At 38.2% G+C, this 16210-nt stretch overlaps 1 protein-coding gene across 1 annotated transcript in view; it reads left to right on the top strand.

Annotated features, from left to right (window-relative positions):
* Window positions 1-11269, top strand: part of LOC126262229 (ras-related protein Rab-23) — a 442957-nt gene extending 431688 nt beyond the window's left edge. The window contains exons 5-7 of the mRNA XM_049958682.1: window positions 2379-2458; window positions 2600-2781; window positions 10410-11269. Of these exons, the coding sequence (XP_049814639.1) occupies window positions 2379-2458; window positions 2600-2781; window positions 10410-10537 (390 nt within the window). The 3' untranslated portion in view covers window positions 10538-11269. The remainder of the gene's footprint in view (window positions 1-2378; window positions 2459-2599; window positions 2782-10409) is intronic.
* The last annotated feature ends 4941 nt before the right edge of the window (window positions 11270-16210 follow it).

The following is a 16210-nucleotide window of genomic DNA, read 5'->3' as shown; positions in this document are numbered from 1 at the left end:
AGCATCATTTTCACATTTAGTACTGTCTTGATGCTTCCCACCAAAAGTTACACTGCCAAAAATAACAAGCATCATAGTGTATCATTGTACTTTTATTTTCAGGAATTCTTGAATGCCATCAAACAAATGCAGTACTGAGTGCTGTTGAACAAATGCATTGTCCAACCAAAACTTTTTTCAGAGTCTCTGCAGATAAGTTTATGACCATTGACTATAACTGTAAACTCTTACTGCGAAAAACCTTATAAACATAGCTTCTAAAATGCTGATAATATTACCTAGGAAGTTGCCTTAGAGGTAAGACAGTGGATTCGCATTAGAATGGACAGCAAATAATATCACAGCCCAGCTATCCAGACTTAGGTTTTCTCTAGGTTCCATACATTGCTTAAGACAAATGCTGAGATGGTACCTTTAAAAATGCCACCCCTGATTTCATTCTCGATCATTTCCAATCTGAACTTGTGATCTATCTCCAATGATCTGTACACTGCAGACCATTAAAACCTAATCTTGCTTTTGCTCTCTGTACTTCTTCTAGTGATATTCATTATTGCCAGCTTGGGCTAAACTCAGTACAATCTCAAGCAAATAGCGATACATGTTATTCATAGGACCAAGAGCAGAAGAAAAGCCCACATATAAATTAGAGCTAAGATGCTTCTATCAATATCTAAGGACCTTTGATACACACAGGGTTTGGGACAAAAATGTGGAAACTCCACGAGAAATGGATGCTTGAACATAAATGCAGATGCTAGCCATGCCTTCAGATTGCACCATTGTATTTGGCCACAAATGGCACTTACACATTGTCCTCATGCATTACAAGTGTTAGTGATGCTCAGAACAGTGTTCTGTGTAATTGTGAGTGCATTATATCAGAGCTAGCTGAATTTCAGTATGACTAAATTGTAGTTACTCATATGGTGGGTACTTCTATAACCAAGGTAACCGAAGTGTTTGGTGTTTTAACAGGCAAAGTATCAAAAATTTATGCCACATGCAAGGAATGAGAAAAACATCATCTACTATGTCACAACACAGGCATAAATGTGTGCCTAATGATCATGACAGATGGTCATTGATGTCTACCATCACAAAAAGAAAAGGATGACAGCTGCAAAAGTCACTGCATAACTGAATGTAGCAGCTCTGAACTTTGTCAGCACCAAAACAAGACAAAGGCAGCTGCAGAAGCAGGGAATTACAGCATGAGCTGCAGCTTCAAAACCACTCACCAGTGATGCAAATGCCCATAAGAAGAAAAAGTGGTGCTGAAGCCATAAAACCTGGACTGTGGAAAAATGAAAAGCAGTGATTTGGTCAGATGAGTCTTGTGTCACACTGTTTTCAATTTCTGCTAAAATTTATGTCTCAAGAGTGAAATATGGTGTGGGTTCGGTGATGATTTGGGCAGCCGTACCATGATATTTCATGGGCCTGATGGTTACTCTGTAAGGTCACATTCCTGCCAGGGATTATGTGACCATTTTGGCTGATGAGATCCATCCCATGGTACAATGTTTATTCCCCAGTGGTGAGCTGTGTTCCAAGACAATAAGGCCCCTGTTCACACAGCTTGCATCATCCGGGGCTGGCTTTGTGAGTATGAGGTTGAAATGTGGCATATCTCCTGGTCACCACAGTCACTATATCTCAATATTATGGAGCCCTTGTGTCGTGCTTTGGAGAGAAAAGTGCACGATTGCTATATATCTCCATTATTGTTACCTGAGCTTGCCATTGTTTTGCAGGAAGAATGATACAAGGTTTGCCTGAAAACCATACATGACCTGGATTCATCCATTAGGAGATGCCTGGAAGCTGTTTTGAATGCCAGCAATTTTCCTACATCGTGTTAGGCATGGTAATGTGATTTTGGTGTTTCGATATTTTTGTCCATCCCTGTATTTGAAACTTACTGTTTTCATCTCTCTTTCACACTCACTAAGTTACAAATATACACCTTCACCACCACATCTGAAGCCAGGCAACACAAATAAGATCATTAGGTTACCTTATATTGCCACCAATGCTGTGTACTTGCTGATTCTTTCTGCACCATACTGGCACAAGGCAATTGCACAACTGCCCACGTTGACATCAGGAACAACCCCCCCCCCCCCCGACACACACACACACACACACACACACACACACACACACACACACACAAAAAAAAAAAAAAAAAATTTAAAAATAAAAAAATTTTTTTTTTTTATCGCACATTTATTTAGGCTTCTCAGCTGTTCCTAGGTCCAGGAATTTATGTAGGCTTCTCAGCTGTTCTTAGGTCCAGGAAAGCTTTCTAGAAATTTTTTAAATGAGTTACACTCCAGGTGTCCACTAATGCATATTTTCTTTGCATTTTGCAGGTGGAAGATGAATGTGGAGAAATTCCGACAGTGCTTGTACAAAATAAAATCGACCTCCTTGATCAGAGCGTTGTTGATCCGTAAGTACTGACAGTGTTATATGGTATTTAAATTTCTCATAGTCATAATACGTATTTCAATAAGAGATAGTAGATAAAAATATATGTTTTCTGGGTTTGAACATTTTATGTAATACTGCTAAACCACCTATTATTTGTCAGGGAGGAAGCAGAACTCCTTGCGAGAGCCCTGGGCTGCCGTCTCTTGCGGACCTCAGTGAAGGAAGACGTGAATGTGGCGGCCGTCTTCCGGCATCTGGCAGCAGCCTGCCTGGCGGAGATGCAGCGGCAGGACGACATGGACTACTGCCCTGTTGGAGGGCCGCTGCCTCCACTCACCATCAGTCAGTCTCCCGTCTTGTCCTTTTTAGCAAAGATACTCTGTCACATAATCTCACTTTTTTTTTTTTTTGGTCATCAGTCTATTGACTGGTTTGATGCGGCCCGCCACGAATTCCTTTCCTGTGCTAACCTCTTCATCTCAGAGTAGCACTTGCAACCTACGTCCTCAATTATTTGCTTGACGTATTCCAATCTCTGTCTTCCTCTACAGTTTTTGCCCTCTACAGCTCCCTCTAGTACCATGGAAGTCATTCCCTCATGTCTTAGCAGATGTCCTATCATCCTGTCCCTTCTCCTTATCAATGTTTTCCACATATTCCTTTCCTCTCCGATTCTGCGTAGAACCTCCTCATTCCTTACCTTATCAGTCCACCTAATTTTCAACATTCGTCTATAGCGCCACATCTCAAATGCTTCGATTCTCTTCTGTTCCGGTTTTCCCACAGTCCATGTTTCACTACCATACAATGCTGTACTCCAGACATACAATCTCAGAAATTTCTTCCTCAAATGAAGGCCGGTATTTGATATTAGTAGACTTCTCTTTGCCAGAAATGCCTTTTTTGCCATAGCGAGTCTGCTTTTGATGTCCTCCTTGCTCCGTCCGTCATTGGTTATTTTACTGCCTAGGTAGCAGAATTCCTTAACTTCATTGACTTCGTGACCATCAACCCTGATGTTAAGTTTCTCGCTGTTCTCATTTCTACTACTTCTCATTACCTTCGTCTTTCTCCGATTTACTCTCAAACCATACTGTGTACTCATTAGACTGTTCATTCCGTTCAGGAGATCATTTAATTCTTCTTCACTTTCACTCAGGATAGCAATGTCATCAGCGAATCGTATCATTGATATTCTTTCACCTTGTATTTTAATTCCACTCCTGAACCTTTCTTTTATTTCCATCACTGCTTCCTCGATGTACAGATTGAAGAGTAGGGGCGAAAGGCTACAGCCTTGTCTTACACCCTTCTTAATACGAGCACTTCGTTCTTGATCGTCCACTCTTATTATTCCCTCTTGGTTGTTGTACATATTGTATATGACCCGTCTCTCCCTATAGCTTACCCCTACTTTTTTCAGAATCTCGATCAGCTTGCACCATTTTATATTGTCGAATGCTTTTTCCAGGTCTACAAATCCTATGAAAGTGTCTTGATTTTTCTTTAGCCTTGCTTCCATTATTAGCCATAACGTCAGAATTGCCTCTCACTACTACATTTAAACAATTGACTTCAGATTAAAAACAGCCATCATCATTCATTAGCGGGCTCCTCAATGTTTTTACTGAAATTGTTGTGACTACAAAATTAGAAACAATACTGACCAGTTTCAGCTGCTAAGCAATCATCATTAGAACTATTGAAGTTGTCATAGTAATGGCCACATAATTGTTATTCTCTCTCTCTCTCTCTCTCTCTCTCTCTCTCTCTCTCTCTGCCTGCATGAATGGCTGTCTTTTTCTCTATTTATAGATTTTCTTTTTATTTATTTTACTTGCTGGTCTGCAGTATCATTCCAAGTATTTAACTTTGGTATTATTCTGACAGAGGGCTGTTAATTAGTTCAGACTTTGAACCAATTAAGCTAACCAGACTAAAAAAAATGCAGTACAGGTGAATTTGTAACACCTGCTCTCACATCAGAAAGACTGAAATTAGCAGCCTATCATTATCATTATATGAATGTTTGTCACCAATGGCAGGAAGAATACTGGGGATTAACATCCACTTGACAATTAGGACGTTAAGGATAGAGCTTACCCTTGGACTGGATATGGAAATCGGCGCATCCTTATCAAAGTAACTATCCCAGTATTTGCCTTTACCCATTTAGAGGAAATGGAGAACTTAAATTTGGTTGTCTGGATGGGGAATGTCAGTCCAGTGTCTTATCATTGTGGTTGCCAGTGGCCTCAACATCAGTGTTTGTGAAACCAAAGTACAAGAACAATATGAACCAGAGACAACACTCTCAAATTACAACATCTTTTATATAGCATTGGATAGGATAAACTACTTTATGTATCTTGTAAAGATATAGTATACCTGTAATCCACAAACCACTGTGAACAACATGACAGAGGGCACACCTCATTGTAGTAGTTATTAGGGTATTTTCCCATTCAATTCACTTAAAGTACAGGAAAAATAACTGTTTAAATGCCACAGTGCATGCTGTGATTAATGTGGTCTTGTCTTAATGATCCATATGGGAGTAATATGTGAGGGTTGTAGAATATTTTTAGTCATCATTCAAAATTGGTTTCTGAAACTTCATTAGTAGACTTCCTCGGGATAGTTTCTGTCTGTCTGTCTGTTAGAGTTGGCCAGTTCATTTCTTTCAACACCTCTGTGACACTCTCCTTCAGGTAGACAAATCTGTGACCATTCATGCTGCTCTTCTCTGTGTATGTTCAACAACCCCTGTTAGTCACTTAGTCTAGTACAAAAAGGTGTGCATTATTCAGGAACACACATTTTCAATAACTTGCCAGCAGCCATAAAAAGCTTAACAACCAATGAAATTCAGTTTAAGAGAAGCCTAAAGGATTTATTGGTGACCAACTCCTTCTACTCCATTGATGAATTTCTTAGTAAAACCAACTGATTTGTATATAAGTGCAACATAACTTCTGCACCATTTCACTGCAGTAATGTGTTCATTGTAAATAAGTATTACAGTAGTTGTATTACATGTTTATTACCTTATAAATAAATAAAAAACTTTTTTATTTTAAATTCAGTGCATTAGTATTTGTAAAATGACTCTTAGTGTTCATTAAAAAATGACAATCATTCCACTTGGGACCTGTGGAATGGTACATTAGCTTATTTGTTTTAGTTGTAAATATTTGTCATGTATTGTTGTTTTTCTGACATGTTCCACATCCTGGAGGACCTCCTCACTACGGATCAATTGGAATGAAAGTAAATCTAATCTAATCCTATCTGGTAAAAGTCCCAAACACTTGAGTAGTATTCTAGAATGGGTTACATGACTGATTCTTAAGCAATCTCCTTTGTAGACCATTTGCATTTACCTAGTATTCTACCAATAAACTGAAGTCTGCTACCTGCTTTACTCGCAGCTAAGCCTATGTGATTGTTCAATTTCATGTCATGTCATGTCAATGTCAATGTCATGTTCAATTTCATATCCCCAGAGGTATTTGTATGAGTTTACAGATTCCAGTTGTGACTCACTGGTATTACAGTCACAGCCCACTGCATTTTTTAAATTTTGTAAAGTGCTCAACTTTACGTTTCTGAACATCTCAAGAAAGTTGCCAATCTTTGCACCACTTAAAAATCTTATCAAGATCTGACTGAATATTTGTGCAACTCCTTTTTGGCCATACTTCATTATAGACAATTGTGAATGAGAATACAGTATAAAAATTCCAGAAATATGCCCATCAGTGGTTCTGAAGTTGCCATTACAGTAACTTCTTCAATGACGTGAAGCACATTTGGCCATTAGTCTCTCCCACAGGTGTAATTTTCAAATCACCAGTTAATTCAAACTTCTGAATTATGTCCATCAACTCTGGTGCAGAAAGAAGACCTCTCCATATTCTTTTAATGCACCAGTACCCACTAAGATCAGCAGCACTATTGCTGCAGTTTTGATAAAGCAGCTTCAAGAATAAAGACCTGCTCACTTTGTCCAGATGTGTGTTGACAGACTGCAACTGTAGCACACACTGATGCTTGTGTTTCAGCCTTTGTCGCTGAACCAGTACTGACATCTAATGCAAGTTACAAATTGTTGAAGGAATAAATATTGCCATGGCTGAAAATGGTGGAAGCAGTGTGCGACCTTCAACCACCCTGCACGAACTGTGCCATGACAGTTGAACATTCTATGGTCCACCATTGTTTCAGGCAGTAGTAGAGCAATCTCTAGCATTGATTAGATTAGATTAGATTAATACTTGTTCCATAGATCATAAATACGACACTTCGTAATGATGTGGAACGTGTCCGTTAATAAAAGATGTCTGTACAAGATATTTCATTACACAAAATATTGCATGACACTAATGTTTAAGTTTTTTAAAGTTTTTTTTATTTTTTATTTTATTTATTTATTTATTTATTTATTTATTTTTTTTTTGCCCCCCTTAATTTATATCTAAAAATTCAGCCAATGAGTAGAAGGAGTTGTCATCTAGAAATTCTTTTAACTTATTCTTAAATGTTAGTTGGCTATCTGTCAGGCTTTTGATGCTGTTTGGTAGGTGACCAAAGACTTTTGTGGCAGCATAATTTACCCCTTTCCGTGCCAAAGTCAGATTTAACCCTGCATAGTGAAGATCATCCTTTCTCCTGGTGTTTTTATATTGTTCCAAACTGTCCTGGATGCAAAGCAACTTCTTTAACCTGAAATGTAAATGTGGTGCATAATAACAAATGGTACACTCTCATGTGGGAATTATAATGTGTTTCTTTCAATGGTGTACTCATTATTTCTCTTTCACATGCTCTTACAAATTTTTTCACAAAGTTCCAGTGTCCTACAGTCAGTTTTTTGTCAATTGATCCCTCTCATGGAGTGAGAGTTTAATTATAACCATCCTGTATACAATTTTAAACAAAAACTGTATACACAACTATTTGCTATTTTGTTTTCTTCCTCACAGATTGTTTTCACAGAAAAATGAAAGTTGTATTTATGGCTGATTGGCTTATGATTACAGTACTATTACTGAATCTGAATCATCAAAAAATTTGTAATTTTATCCATTTGAAGATTAAAACTATGCCAAAACTGTCCTTGGAGCTGCTATCCTTAAAGATCCAGCAGCAGGAGAGGTTTCTCACACCCCATATACCAGTGATTCCTCCTGATTTACCCCTTCATTTTAAGTGACTTCAATCCTCAATCAAGGAGAGGGAGGAGAAAGGGGGAGGAAATAGATGTAGAGGGGCAGGGGGCGGGGGGGGCATATGGGAGATGGATAGACAGAGAGGTGCAGGAGGATGACACGTGTAGAGACGGGGAAGGAGGAGATGTAAAGAGAGAGGGGGCAGGAGTTGACAGACAGAGAGAGGACGAGCAAGAAGAGATGAGAAAGAGGAGGCGGGTGGAAGGGGGGAAGCAAATCGACAAAGAGAAGGGGTGAGAAAGAGCTTAAGATGTATATCGAATTCCCACACATATTTTAGCAATTGTGAAGCATTGTTATGTTCATTAGTAATATATTGGTACATGTAGAAAGAGGAAACGCTAACAAAATGTCAAAGTATTTGATAGGTGACAGATTTACTTCAGATTTTCACAGAATACTCTAATAAACATCCATATGGACAAAGGCTATACATTTTTTTCAAACTGCAAAGTACAGGTTTTCTGTTAAAACTGTTTGTGAGAAAGGAAATGCTGTGTTTTGCTCTGCTGTGAATAAGTGCAGTTTTGCTGCTTTCTCACAATCAGTTTTAACAATGATAGTAGAGCATTTAAACTATTAGAAAAATTGTTCTCCTGTACATATACTTTCTGATTATATACACAACAAAGTGCTGCTTTTTTTTTCTTCCTCGCAATCTGTTTGCAGAGAACACAGAAAAGTTTTATTTTATGGCTTATCAGCTTATGATTAGAATACTACTACGAAATCTTATTTTGCAATACCAATATACAAGTCCGAAGGTCAGAGAGAGAGGGAGGAGAAGATGAACAGAGAAGGATGGTGGTGGGGGTAGGGGGGGAGGGGGGAGGAGGAAATGGACACAGAGAGTGGGAAGGAGGAGATGGAGAGAATGAGAGTGAGAGAGGAAGGAGGGGGGAGGGGGGGGAGGGGGGACTGAGAGAGTGAGTAGGAGGAGGAGATGGACTTAGGGAACAGCAAGATGAGATTATTACATACATCCAGTTACCATACACATTTAGCAGTTGCAAAGTACTGCTGAGCTCCCAAGTAAACTGATATTTATGAAAAATATTACCACAGAGTGTTATCAAAAGTCCAAACAAAAATGCGTTGCCTGCCACAAGTTCATTTATTGTTTGTATTCCGAATGTTTAGTAGTGACACATACATTTCTTTAAAGTTTCTCATAGACTGTAGTTACTGTGGCCGTATAACCTTACATTGCACAATATTTGCCTGTTGAATGGTTTTAAATATTTATATTAGCTTTATTAAACCAAAAAACAGCAACCATGTCTGGCTACTTCCATTGTCTTTGTGTCTTGTGGTATATATTCAAACAACATAAAAATTTGAACAGCATCAGTCTCTGAGCTCCTAGTTTTCTTTCATTTTACCTGTTATAAATTGCACTTTTGTTCATAATTACTTTTCCTTTCCCACTTTTGCACCCTTCCCACCACAAAATATAGCATGAGTTCTTTTCCATCCCCTAAGGTGAAAATGAGCTCTACACTGCCGCCTGGTCAAATGCAAACTTTGTTTGATCATGTGAATCAAGAATAATTAAGATTAACTATAGCACTTCATGGAAGTACATTCACATATTTATTAATTCATATTTTGAAAAGTTTTCTGTTGTTGCAGATACCTTTAAACTACCTTTGCATGTACCTGAGATTAACTGTAGTGCCCCCTTTTAAACAGACATGTGAATTGCCTGAAACGTAACTCTCACAGTTCATAAGCAACATACCTTGCATGACTGGCCAATTTCAACCTTACTGGTTTTAAAATGCAATCTGCATAGAAAGAGATCAAGGAGACACCACATTGATCTGTCTCTCTGTAGACTGCACTAGAAAATGGCCTGTAAGACTAAAATGGTCTAATCATGCAAGATATAATAAATTGAATGTTTTTGTAAAGCAACCGAGGCGGAAAACTTCAAAACGCCATTTAACGCCCTGTTGTGCTCCACATGAGGAAAATGATCTCAATTTTCAGTTCATTTGATCTAATAAATCTGCAAAACTTTCCTGTAGTGTCTCCTGTTTCCTTACTGACAACATGTATAGACAATTTGTGCTCCAATGTCTTGACTTTCATTATAGAAAAGCTTATTGTTTTAACTGCTTGTCCAAGATACTTGGAAAATTCTCATACAGCACAAGTTAATATTTTGACTGGTATTGATAAAAGACTGTTGCAGAACACTTTGACAACAAAGCCTCATTTCCACACACACAGGATTCTTAAGCTCATCCAATAGATACCCTATCCATACATAAGTGATTCTTGAAGTACTCTGATCTAGTCATCCTTCCATATTCTGATCTGCCTTTTCACAACTCATGTCTTTCTCATCTTTCAATCATTTTTCTCACTTTATCACTTCTCTTTTTCATACAGTAGGCAGCAGTTCAGAGTTTCTATTCTAGTAATTTCATTTCAGAACAGTGAAACAACAACATATGCTACATCTGTCAGGAATGGAGATGTAATTGGTGTGATGTCTGGTTAATTATCTTAAATGTTGTCACAAGTGATTACAAAAGTACTACAAGAGAAAGAATTGAGATAACTGAACATCAACAAAATAATGCATCAAGAACTCTATTTTTAATCAATTTCATAACTTGCTTCAATTCTATCCACATCTAACAACAAAAAGTTACTTTTACTATGTGTTATTACCTTATTAGAAACCTGTGGCAGTTATTTGATTTGCATTCATACTTCTGATTTTTCCAGGTGCCTTCAGTCCAAATTCTCAAAATGGGAAGTCCAGTCACAGTAATGGGACCATTGTTCTTCGGCCAGGAAAACAGAAGAATCATAAAAAGAAGAATGTACTGAGAAATGCATGCAGGATACTGTGATAATTGAATACATTTCAGGAACCTCACAATAATTTTTGTTGGTTTAACCAAGACACAGAATGATAAACTTTCAGTGAAGTTACAATTCTTCACTGGAACATTACCAGAAGCCTGTTGATAACAGTTTCAGATATGTAAATAATTAGTCAGTCATAAAGTGCAATATACCCAAACTCATAAGAGTTTCACATTCTAATTTTTGATATAATTTTATACAAAACAATAGGCAAATGTTTTACTTTTTATAAATTACTGCACTGTAGGTTTCAAATAGTGCCTGTTTCTGGGGAGATATAAATAAATTTATATATATAGTAATCAATTTGGCATCTGGCCACCCAGCTCTCAGGAGAAATAATACAATAGTTTTTTCATGTGGTCTTATCCTTCCAATGCTCTGTAACATTGTGCCTTACACACTGTAGAATATTTTATAATCACAAATGTGGGAACAAATGGTCACCCCTTATCTTGTGAAATAGTAGTCTAAAGTCAGAGAAATTATTATTTTAAAAATACTAGAAATTCCAATTGTTCTTTGCAGCCACATTGATGCTCAAGACTTCATCAACATGATTAGGGGTGTCCTGTTCCTTAGAGGACTGTAATTATTCCATCCAGGTTTTCCACTGTAATGTTTTATAATCATTAATTTCTTTTTTATAGTGTCCATGAGAGAAATGTGTAACATGTTTACTGGTGTGTAAATAAATATTTATAATATTAATATAACCCTTTGTTTTACATGTTACGGAGTGCACAAAGAGATAAACCACATTTAGAAGTAATGTGCACCCAATTAATAAAATTTTTCATTGTGGGCCCGTGGTTTTAGCCATTATTGACCTTTTTGCATGATTAAAATGGGATTACTTGAAATATTTACAACATATTATAAGAGGGGCCTTATACAAATGTTCATAGAAACATATCATTAACAGATTTTTTTCCTTAAAATAAGTAAAAAACCAAATACCTAAATTGTACTCATATGGGGAAAGGAGCCATTAGCAGTGCTGTATAAGTCTCAAGTAATACTTCAGTCTATTGAGAGTGACAGGAGAAACTAGTGATGTTTCAGAAACAAACCACAGGTCTGCTGGAATTCTGACTCAACGTAGCAAACATTTTTCTATGCATTTCCTGCTTTTCACAATGTAATGAACAATGCATTAAATTTGAGACATGCAGCCTCACATTCCAGGGCTGGCTGGTAGATACATGCCCAAAATATTGGTGGAAGAGATGGAATTCACACAGCTGTATGTCTGAAACTGAATGGATTAAGCATCACTTCCGGTCAAAATATGTTGTTTTTTTATGAGATGTTTCTCCTCATACATCACAAGAAATCTTTACAGGAAAAACCCCTCCTTGATGATTAAAAAGATGACGCAATTAGCTTGACTGTTTCAGTTGTTTGATTGGTTCAGTGACACACATTATGTTCAATAATTAATATGAATGAGGGCCTTCAGGGATATGGAATGAGTCGAGTTATTTGTTAACAGGCAATAGCAGCTATTGCCAGCAGCTTCAATGAAGTATACCAACAACAAAATCGGGCAAGTGCTTCGATGAAGACAGTAATGGTTTTGCTGTCAACAATGGGTTTCTGTCCCTAACGTGTCACAACATTGTTAAATTATTGTTTCCTAAAACAGCACAAATGCATTAATGGTGTGCCTGGAGATGGTCCAAGTTGTTTATTCTGTTACATACACAATATGTTGATGACCAACCCAGTCATCTTATATGTATTCTTTTAAAAATAATAATGTCCTCATTAGTAACATACAGAAGACACAAAACTGATGTTTAAACTGCCTTTGGCATATTTTCGTCCTTTAAGCATAGTAATGTTTAGAGTATGCACTATATTACAGTTCTTTAGACACCTTATTAATAAATAAAGCAAATTACATTTATATTAGCTGTGATACATATAATGGCAAATATCAGATATTGATGGAGTAGGTTACAAAAGGCATCTTCCTGCCCTCAGTGATGAACTAAAAGTAACTTCTCTAGCGTAGTCTCCATCTTCAAAAAGAGGGAGGCAAAAGAATGTATAGAAAATATTCCAAATATTTTCCCTGGTTTATCATAGGTGGTAAAATCTATTTCACATTTATATGTATATCAGTAAGACTTTTGTGACATTGGAGGCAGACGACAAAAACAGAGAGCCTATAGTCTTCTTCAGGTGTTACGAGCTGTGTTGTTATGTGTACTTTCTGCCAGGACTCCAACCAGAGAACATAATTAGGACCACCTGATGATGATGACTGAAATATTGTGCACTAAATGAAAACAACTAGTCAGCTGAACAATCTAAAGCACATCATTAATCAATCACACTAAGAAAACTTATAAGCATAGCTTAAACACAGATAGTCCATTGTAATTGTGTGGTAGCATATTGTTGGCCTGGGAATGATGTCAGCTGGTCAAGATTCAGTTCCTATGAATTCCAGTGCCTGACTCTGTTTCACAGATGCTCAGTGTTGGTGCTAGCGTCACAATATTATAATGAACCCTGCAATTCTGATTTGCAGTCTTGCTTGGCTTAGCCTTGCATCAATAGTTTCATAGCTATCTTGCTCTCATGAAGTAAGGACTAAATCGTCTGCCATTTGAGATTGTGTATATTGACAATTACATGTCTCTGTGAAAGTGTGACAAGTCTTCAGCTGCAGATGCCATCTTCAGATTTCAGGTAACTTCATCTGTGATTTCTAAATGTAAGATAACCTATTAATATGGAATTAATGCAACTTGTGGTGACAAGCACTCATGAAGCTGTCATCCCATGATCAGCTGACCGCTTATGACATGTCAACTGAGTTCACATGCTGGCCATTATGAGTGCTGACATGTGGTTACTCCTTGCTGCAGCACACAGATGTTCTAAGTTTTCAACTATTACACTTAACATTATTCTGTTGTTGTCTATTTTCTGAGACTCTTGATCATAGCTTGGTCAATGAATTGTCTCCTCCAGTTACATTAATTCTATTTTCATGTTCCTTGTGATTGCTGTAGTCACAAGACTCGTGCTCAGCAAAACTTGTGACAGTGGTGACCCCAACATGATTTGTGGTCAAGAATATGATTTACAAGACTCAAGAACATTGAATTCAATAACAGAAGCATGCCAGAGGAAGATGCACCTACAGTCTCAAGACTGGCAGTATGGCAAACACTTTTCTGTCCCCACAACACCATGTTATGGGTTGCACAGCTTGAGGCAAGCTTCCTCTGTGCCACTGTTGTACTGAGTCGAGATTTTATGTGTAGATTCTAGAACCACTCAGCCTTCTACCATCTCAAACACATGATATTCTAGATAAGAGTGTGGGATGGTAAAATCGTACCTACTGTGCATCACATATTTGTGTGTGCAGGTTTAAAACCAGTCGCGGGAAGAAAGTAGATGTGCCAGTCAAACAGCACTGACAAGTACCTGTCGAGCAATCGATAGATGTGTTAGTGAGTGTGTATGGAAGAACCGTGCAATCTATATGCAGCTTTGTGCTTATTGTGTCACTGACTATTGTTCTGTGAAACAAGAACAGTTGAAAACATACTCATATAGACTCTTGTCTCAGCCTTGTTAGAGGCAAGACGTTTTTTTCAATCTCCTTTTCTGCAAGTCCTGGTGTCTAAGCAGACTATCTTTAAGAATTAAATCAATTTGTGTCTAACATACGACTTTACGACTAACTTACTTAAGTTACATATTATGTTGAAAGTGAGAATTTTTATTGTGCTTGAAAGTCAAATACTCCATTGACTGACGAAACGTAAAGTTTGTATGGCTACTTATTTCACTAGTAGAAAGAGGCTTGAAAGTTCCTGTGCCTAGTGTTATTCGACAGAGAAGAAATCGAGAGTGTTTCCAGCAGCCAGCTATCCAGTAAAGAAGAGTGGCTGCAAACCCCATGTAAGTCATCTTGTAAAGAAGTGGAATGTGGTTTGGGGAAATAAATCAGTATAACCCAGACCCACACTCACATTTCAAGTTGTCAAAAGGTTAAGAGTGTGGCATCTGATTCTGTCAAGTTTGCTTTAGTAGTTACTCAGTTGGATCATCGATATGCTGCTGAAATACAAGACATTATAACTTAACCATCCAACTTCGAAACACACTTGAAATGCAAGACAGCATTAGTACAGTGAGTACTGACTTCACAAGAAGAGAGAATGCGACAACTACTAATGCAAGAGGATATTGGGGAAAAGAAACTGTCACAATATCTCCATCACCTGAGGAGTAAAGTTGATGCTCGCGTAGCTCCAGACACACTACTTAATACCTTGTGGAGCAGTAAATTGCCAGGTGAAAGCTATCGTAGCATCACAAACAGATAGGCCGTTTGATGCTGCAGCTTAATCTGGCAGATCATATTCAAAATGCAACTGTGTCTAAGCAAGGTCAACACTGAAAGTAAACAGATGAGTGAGCTTCTCGCCAGTCAGAACATTGGAAGATAGTCCCAATGAAGATCACAGAGTCACTCGGCAACTCGCAGTTAGTGAGAATATGTTGGCATCAACAGTGATTTGGAGACAAGGCACACAAATGTAACCTTCCACACATGTACATCAGCTATAAATGTCAGGCAGAGGGAGAGGCACCAGGTTATCCTTCTGCATGCCTATTCATAAAGGATCTCAAGTTGGACAAAATTTTTAGATAGATACAGGATCTGATCTAAGCTTTCTGCCACTACACAAGTACCATCCAGCCACCACGTTTCAACTGTCGGTCACTAACAGCTCTGCTATAGCATGTACTGCATGTAGCTCTTGGAACTGGACCAGGGACTGACGTGCTGTTTAACTTTGTAATTGCAGATGTGATGGAGCCTTTCATTACCACCAGACTGGCCGCGCGGGGTAGCTGTTCAGTCTAGGGCACCTTGCCATGGTTTGCGCAGCTCCCACGAACAGAGGGGCGAGTCCTCCCTTAGGCATGGGAGTGTGTGTTGTCCTTAGCATAAGTTAGGACTGATGACCTCAACAGTTTGGTCCCATAGGAACTTACCTCCACACTAACACCTGATTTCCAATGTCGCCAATACTCTGCCACTAGACACCATTACTGGGTTCTGGCATCAAGCTGCTACATTTGATGCCAAGGTGACTGTGGCAACAAGAAATGGGGTATGCCTTGCTGTTTAACCAGTTTTGGCACTTCCTCTGATTTCATGCATGCCCAGACAATTAGCTCCTGATTTGCATGTAGTCACTAAGTCAGAGTTTGATACTATTCTAAATGAGGTTATTATCCAATCATCTAAAAGGCTGTGGTCCCCATCTTTGCATTTACTTCCAAAAAGAATGGTGCTTGATGGCCATGCATCAACTAGCGTGCTTTAAATACGAGAATGATCTCAGACTGTTATCCAGTGCCTCTGCTATGAGACTATACTTGTGTGTTGTGAGGTAAATAGGTATTTAGCATGTTAGTTAGTGCTGAAGCATACACGCAAATCCCGGTTGCTGAAAAAGACATTCCAAAGACAGGTGTTATGACATCTTTTGATCTTATGCAATTTTGTCATAGATAGACATGGTTGGAGACCATGGCTGTTATGTAAAATGAACTGTTGATAGCAAATAGCAACCAACCACCGCTATGCAGGTTTTTTGGAGTGCTCAGTTTCT

Source organism: Schistocerca nitens, chromosome 6 (assembly GCF_023898315.1).
Source record: "Schistocerca nitens isolate TAMUIC-IGC-003100 chromosome 6, iqSchNite1.1, whole genome shotgun sequence".
Classification (NCBI taxonomy): Eukaryota; Metazoa; Arthropoda; class Insecta; order Orthoptera; family Acrididae; genus Schistocerca; species Schistocerca nitens.
This window is presented reverse-complemented; position numbering and strand designations above follow the sequence as displayed.